This window comes from Camelus bactrianus, chromosome 20 (assembly GCF_048773025.1).
Source record: "Camelus bactrianus isolate YW-2024 breed Bactrian camel chromosome 20, ASM4877302v1, whole genome shotgun sequence".
Classification (NCBI taxonomy): Eukaryota; Metazoa; Chordata; class Mammalia; order Artiodactyla; family Camelidae; genus Camelus; species Camelus bactrianus.
The window spans coordinates 6771692-6777824 of record NC_133558.1 but is presented as its reverse complement, the minus strand read 5'-3'; the positions used below and the strand labels follow the sequence as shown (position 1 = coordinate 6777824).

General features: G+C 46.2%; 2 protein-coding genes across 6 annotated transcripts in view; one reads left to right on the top strand and one right to left on the bottom strand.

Moving 5' to 3' along the window:
* The window catches only part of ELOVL2 (ELOVL fatty acid elongase 2), a 41639-nt gene extending 35704 nt beyond the window's left edge, over positions 1-5935 (top strand). For all 3 annotated transcript variants that reach the window (XM_074348100.1, XM_074348099.1, XM_074348098.1), the window contains 3 exons: positions 1003-1127; positions 1612-1746; positions 3618-5935. In XM_074348100.1, the coding sequence (XP_074204201.1) occupies positions 1003-1127; positions 1612-1746; positions 3618-3743 (386 nt within the window). In that variant the 3' untranslated portion in view covers positions 3744-5935. The remainder of the gene's footprint in view (positions 1-1002; positions 1128-1611; positions 1747-3617) is intronic.
* Positions 1740-6133, bottom strand: part of SYCP2L (synaptonemal complex protein 2 like) — a 58499-nt gene continuing 54105 nt past the window's right edge. For 2 of the 3 annotated variants that reach the window (XM_074348093.1, XM_074348094.1), the window contains 4 exons: positions 5838-5933; positions 4020-4093; positions 3392-3660; positions 1740-2616 (listed from right to left, as the gene is read on the bottom strand). The gene's annotated coding sequence lies outside the window, so the exon portion shown is untranslated. Of the gene's footprint in view, positions 2617-3391; positions 3661-4019; positions 4115-5837; positions 5934-6133 lie in introns of all 3 variants that reach the window. The other variant, XM_074348092.1, reaches the window with a different exon arrangement.

Here is a 6133-nt window from a genome sequence, read left to right as displayed (position 1 = left end):
AAGGAAATTTACAAAGTCAAAGTGACATGTCCAAGGGGAGGGGCACAGCTAACAGGTGTCGGCTAGCTGCTCGGCCTGTCTCTTCTCCCGCCGGATTGAAAGCTCAGAGACCAGCCACCTGGATCCCAAGCTGACACAGAGCACGCACTCTGTGCTGGGCACCGTCCTACGCACTTCACATATTGATGGACGTACTCCTCACAACAGCCAGCTCCATTTCCGTTTCCGACATCTCACCTCTTGCAGCTCAATCCTTTCAACCCTTAGTTGACCCAACATAGATCTGAGCCCCACCTTGCTCCTTGGCTTCCTGAAATACAGTTCACCCATGTTAATGACAGAAGCTTTCATGAAGGTGACAGCAGGGGATGGAGGACTGCCATGGCACAGCGTAGCACAGCAAATATCCTGAAACTGGATTCTACGGTCCTTATCCCAAAAGTGCATGAGGTGGTCCAGCTCCTGGTCCAGTCTCCCGGGCCCGCCTCGCCGCCTCCTGCTGGACGAACTTCCCTCACCTTCCGCAGCATCTCCTGGTTTGAGGTCCCTTTCAAGTAGACTTTATTCACTTAATTATGAAGAGCAATACACTCTCCTCAACCCTCTAGTGCACTCTTCCCGCAGTCCCAGGGGTGCAAAGGTTTAGCCACAGCAGAGACACTTGCTCTCTCAAAATTCTGCTGCCTTTAGGCTAATGTTTCGTTTTCTCCCTGATTAGCTGATAAGGATGACGGGGACAGCAGAACCTTTGCAGGTCAGGAACGACCTGTTTGGTTGGCACCCTGACTAGAAGACTGCCCCGTCCAGTCTTCTGTCTAGGGGACTTCCGCTGAGTCCCGGGAAAATGGCACAACAACCGGGGTGAATTCATCAGTGTGAACTGTTAGCGCTGTATTTGTTACTCACGTTTAGTAACGATGTACGGGAGGAGCAGCACTGGATGAAGAGTGAACAGTCCTCCTTTCTAGAAGACCAGTAATTTTCCATACTGTACTTTTCTAGGCTTCTTTGGACCCACGCTGAACAGTTTCATCCACATTCTAATGTACTCCTACTACGGCCTCTCTGTGTTTCCATCCATGCACAAGTACCTCTGGTGGAAGAAGTACCTCACGCAGGCCCAGCTGGTAGGTTACCCCGCGGTCAGCGCTCCGCGTGGAGAGTCTGCACGTTCCCACGGGGGTGGGGGGGTGGGAGGGGGCAGGAACCCCGGCCCAGACGGCAGAGCTCTCCTGGGATGAGGAGGCCTGTTCTCTCAAAATGTTGCCTTGTAAGCGTGAGACCTTGTGTGTTAAAACGTCCTTTGTGTCGCAGCTAGCTTACTCCTCGCTCTGAAATGTAGATGAATGCTTTAAAAATTAATGTCTGTGACAGCATTTTTATCTAACTGATTTCAACTGGGATTTTTCAAGGAGAAAATTAATAATGGTACAATTATATACAGTTCCTAACAGAACTGCAAACAGCATTTCTGGATAGAGTAGTGGGCTGCTTCAGCCTTCTGTTTCATGACTGTGAGATTTAGGGGGGAAGAGGGGTTGAGTGCTAAGCGTACGATGCGCAGGGTGGTGTCCCCGGCTGGTGCCTCAGCGCGGTCCCCTGTCCCCGCAGGTGCAGTTCGTGCTCACCATCACGCACACCATGAGTGCCGTCGTCAGACCCTGCGGCTTCCCCTTGGGCTGCCTCATCTTCCAGTCCTCTTACATGCTCACCCTGGTCATCCTGTTCTTAAACTTCTACGTTCAGGTGAGTGAAACAGAAACAGGCCACGGCACAGTCTCAGGCTCCGCACTTTGCATTATGTGTTTCACGTTACTAATTAAATGTTACGGCAGCACGTGCTCCTGGATAAATTCAAGTAACAGAGGTCCACAACGTACAGAAGGGAACTTGCGTTCCTAACTCCCCTCCCCGAGTCGTCGTCCTCAAAGGACGATGGCCGCTGATGGCCTGGTGGGCTTTCTGGGAAACATGTTCCAAGCAAGCTTAGCAAGTTTTACCAGAAGTATTCTGCATCTGAATCATGTATTTGCACCATGCTGCCAAAGTCTGACCTCTGAAAGTTAAACTGTGTATAGTAACACAGGTCCAGGAAATTTGTAGGAATGGAGGAAAACACGGGCTAAATGAATTTAATATTAAATCGGTTCCATATCAGCTACTGCAATGTTGGAGACTCACTGTTCATTCGGAAAAAAAAATTCTTTTAAGGCAAACCAGTGTGGAAAGGTCATGCTGACTTTTAAAGTGTCATTTTCTTTTCAACCAACAATTTAAATGGAAGAGAGCTTCAAAATGCCACTCGACAGCGACTCTGTTATGTAAGAACTGACGGCAGCAGGACCAGCACAGGCCTCAGGGCCTCAGGTGGTAGCGAACTGCTCTCCTTTGTGGGCTGGGGAAAGGGCGCTTCGTGAGAAAAAACGAGAAGTTTATTCAAAACTGTATTTTGGGGATCGTATTCAACTATTTTCTTCTTCTTCAGACAAACACGTGCTTGCTGACTTTTTTAGTTTGCATTTGCTGGTTTTAGACAGAGTACAACTGTGGGAACAGAACTTCTGACAGCTTTTCAGCACTTGTGTTTCTGAAATTGGACTGGCGAGGCTTTGTCTTCTGTAAGAGATAAAAGTTTCCTTTGAGAATCTCTAAAGAAATAACCATTGATAGAACCAAACAAAGCCAACAACAAAAAAAGAAAGAAATGCTGAATGTTGCAGGGAGGCTAAGGGAGTCGTGGCGGGGGTGGGGGTGGACACTTGGGACACGGCAGTCCAGCAGGGGGCCTGGGCCCTCAGAGCTGCGGCCCCACACCAGGTGGTCTGAGCGGGGTCCCTAGTGAAGCTGAGTGTATGTGCTTTTAGCCTTCACCCTTGTTGATACTAGTGCTTTAAAAAAAAAAGTTAAAATGAGGTCAGGTGTTTTGTCAGAATAGGAATATGCCAATAGGATATGCCAAAGCACACATCCACCCAGAATCCCGGGCACTAGGACTTTTAAAATAGTAGCACTTTTTCACTTGAATTGTATTTTTTAAAAATTACAGCCTTAAATAAGTCACGGGGATGTAATATGTGCAGCATGGTGACTTTAGTGAATAATGGTTCATTATTATGCAAAAACTGCATATTTGAAAGTTGCTAAGAGATTAGGTCTGAAGAGATCGCATGACGAGGAAATTCTGTTAACTGTGGTGACAGACGGTGAACTAGACTTACTGTGATCGTTTCGGTGTATGCAAACTTCAAACCATGGTGCGCCCCTGAACTAACGTATGTCACTCGTACCGTAACTTCAGAAAACTCCAAAAAATTACATTCTTTCCAAGTAAGCAACTAATACAGAATACTTTGACTGTTAATCCCATAAATCATACTACATAAATACTAACCTGATGGAGAGCAGGTGAAACAGCTTTTCATTGGCATGCGTGCATTCGTTTTGTTTTTACCCTTTATTTTTAACCAGAAGCTTAAAAACTGTCATCACAAACAAGAAATCTTGGGCAGAAAGTTCAGTACCCAAGAAAATCATGCATTGTTTTAGACTGTATGTCATATGATGAACAAGGTCTTAGAATCCTTTTCTCTTTTTCTCATCGACGTGACTACATCCAGACGTACCGAAAAAAGCCAGTGAAGAAAGACATGGAGGAGCCACCTGCAGGGAAAGAAGTTAAGAATGGTTTTTCCAAAGCCTACTTGACTGCAACAAACGGAGTAATAAACAAGAAAGCACAATAAATGTTGAGTAAGAAAGCACATGAGCCTAACAGATTCGCTTGTTTTAAAGCAAAGACTGAAATGAAAGTTATATATATATATACATATATATATATGTTTTAGCATAAACTAATTTCTTTTTGAGTTTATAAATCATTTGTATCTGGGATGTATTAATATATTGCTATTAGGTTACTCTGTTAACTGAATGCTTCCGCCAGCATTGAGGCGACAACTCCGTAGACCTCAGAACCGGTGCAACTTCTCGCTCCTTCCCGCTCACGCTTAGCCCCTCACCAGAAACGGTCTCTGTAACGCCTTATGCACAAAGCTGGACACCTGGATCAGTGGTTTCCACAGCGAGTCTTCAACTAAGAAGTGAGAGTTTTGTTCTGATTAAAATGTTGAAAACAAAGTGTTAATTATCTTCTAAATACAGGGTATGCCCTAATCTGTATTAAGCAATAATTGTCAGTACATGAAGAATCAGTCCATTTGTACCTTTAGGAATCAACCCCAGAAAAATCTCAAAATGGAATGACAAATGGAAGACCCAGCAGAGCTCTTCTCTTGGGAGTCTGACTCCAGAGAGGGGGCTGCCAAAGTTCCACAGCTGCTCCTAATTCTCAGCTTAGTGACATGGTATTACCATAAAGTTTTTTGTTTTTTTTTTTTTAAGAAATGAGCATTTTTTATTTTGAAGAAAAATCCTCTGCCAAACCCTCATAGCTCAGGGGCTTTGGACAGGAGTAGTTCCTCAGTTTTCATCTGGTTTCCTTAATTATTTACACACTCATGTCCACCTCCCGTGTCCAGGCGCCCTAGGTCAGGATACAGATGGACCTGATGCTCAGCTTTAGAAGCAGGATCTGAAGTTAGTTGCCCACTTCCCTCCTGAGTGAGGACTCGAGTCCAGTTGGCCTCATGCCTTAGAATGATATGCCATTGGAATATTTATAAATCAGAATTAACAGAGCAGTAGGGGCAAAGTAGACACGGAGTTGGTCAACAGTTTATGAGTCTACTCGTGATATTATCCCCAAGTACCTGATTGCTCTTCTCAGGTTAAGTTTTTGAAAACAGGAAGAGAAAGAGGACCATGGAAAGTCTCCGGCTCTGAGCCCCAGGCCGGCGCGCTCAGCACGTCCTCTCCCCGCTCCGGGGAGACGAGCGAGGGGAGAGGACGCCAGTCCTGGCCGTCGCCTTCCTCCAAGGGGGGGGGGGGGGGGGAGGGACCGCTGTTTACTATGAAACTGGACCAAGAATGGAAACTGAGGATATTTCCTCAAGATTTGATGAAGGTTTATACCCTATAAAATCACTACCTATATATACCCTGTAAGACAAGATTTGCCAACTCTGACGCTTTATCTTCTTTCCTCCCTTAATGTAAGAAGTTCTTAGGTCACAACATTGACCAATCAGGCTTTTTGCCATCGCCCAGCAAATGACAGTCTGGGAGCCACTCTGTCCTTTGGGGGCCATTAGTTTTTTTTTTCTTCTGAGCTTTAGTTTTTAAGTTACTTTTAAACAGGAAGAAACACACTTCTGCTCTGACACGTACACTGACACTGACTACACTGACTTTTCCAACTTCTGCTCCCCGTAAACGCTGCTCGCGATCCCGGCTGCTGGGAAAGGTGACCGACCTTAGTCCCGTCTTCACGGTGAGGGCCTCGTGCCCTGTCAGACCCCTCCTCTACCCGCTGATCCGTTTCTACTGAACAGACATCTTCTGTCTAATGCCCACTTACTCGTGGATCTATTTTTCTAAATTATTTTCTAAAACTGACTTGCTCTAGGTGCTCGGCCCCACCTCCATCCCTCCGCTTGTAAGTATCCTTCTCTCCCGGAAACTCCCTGTAAAACAAGGGCTCGCTTCGAGCACGACTGTTACCGAGCCTCTGACAAAACCCGAGTGGGACTGAGAAAGAAGCCCCTTGGAGCAAGTGGACTCTATTCGGTTTTAGGTCTCAAACAGGAACTACGATCAGTCCTTAAAGTGCCACTGTAGGTAAAAAAGAGACTGAGAAGAGAGACATCACTGGTCAGCCACTGCATCCACCGTGTTCCCAGTCATCCGTGAGGCCCTAGTCTCAGCACTCAGCATCATACCTGCAGTCTGGGACGCTTCGATGGGCTTCATGTCCACGCAGCAGGCAGGGAAGCATCCTTCAGCAGAATGAGAAAGCCAGGCAGCTGGAATCCTCTCTGATCAGAGGGAGAACCTCGGGCAGTTACACTTGCAAGCTCAGCTTAGTTAGAGGTCCCAGGACGCTTATTTCCAACCTGGTCTTTAATTCTAAAGGAGCTTAACACACATACAGCCTTAAACCATTGGAGGGCTGGTAAAAATACATAGCTAGGAATTCTTAGCCACAAAAATTGAATCAGGTCAATATTTTCATCTG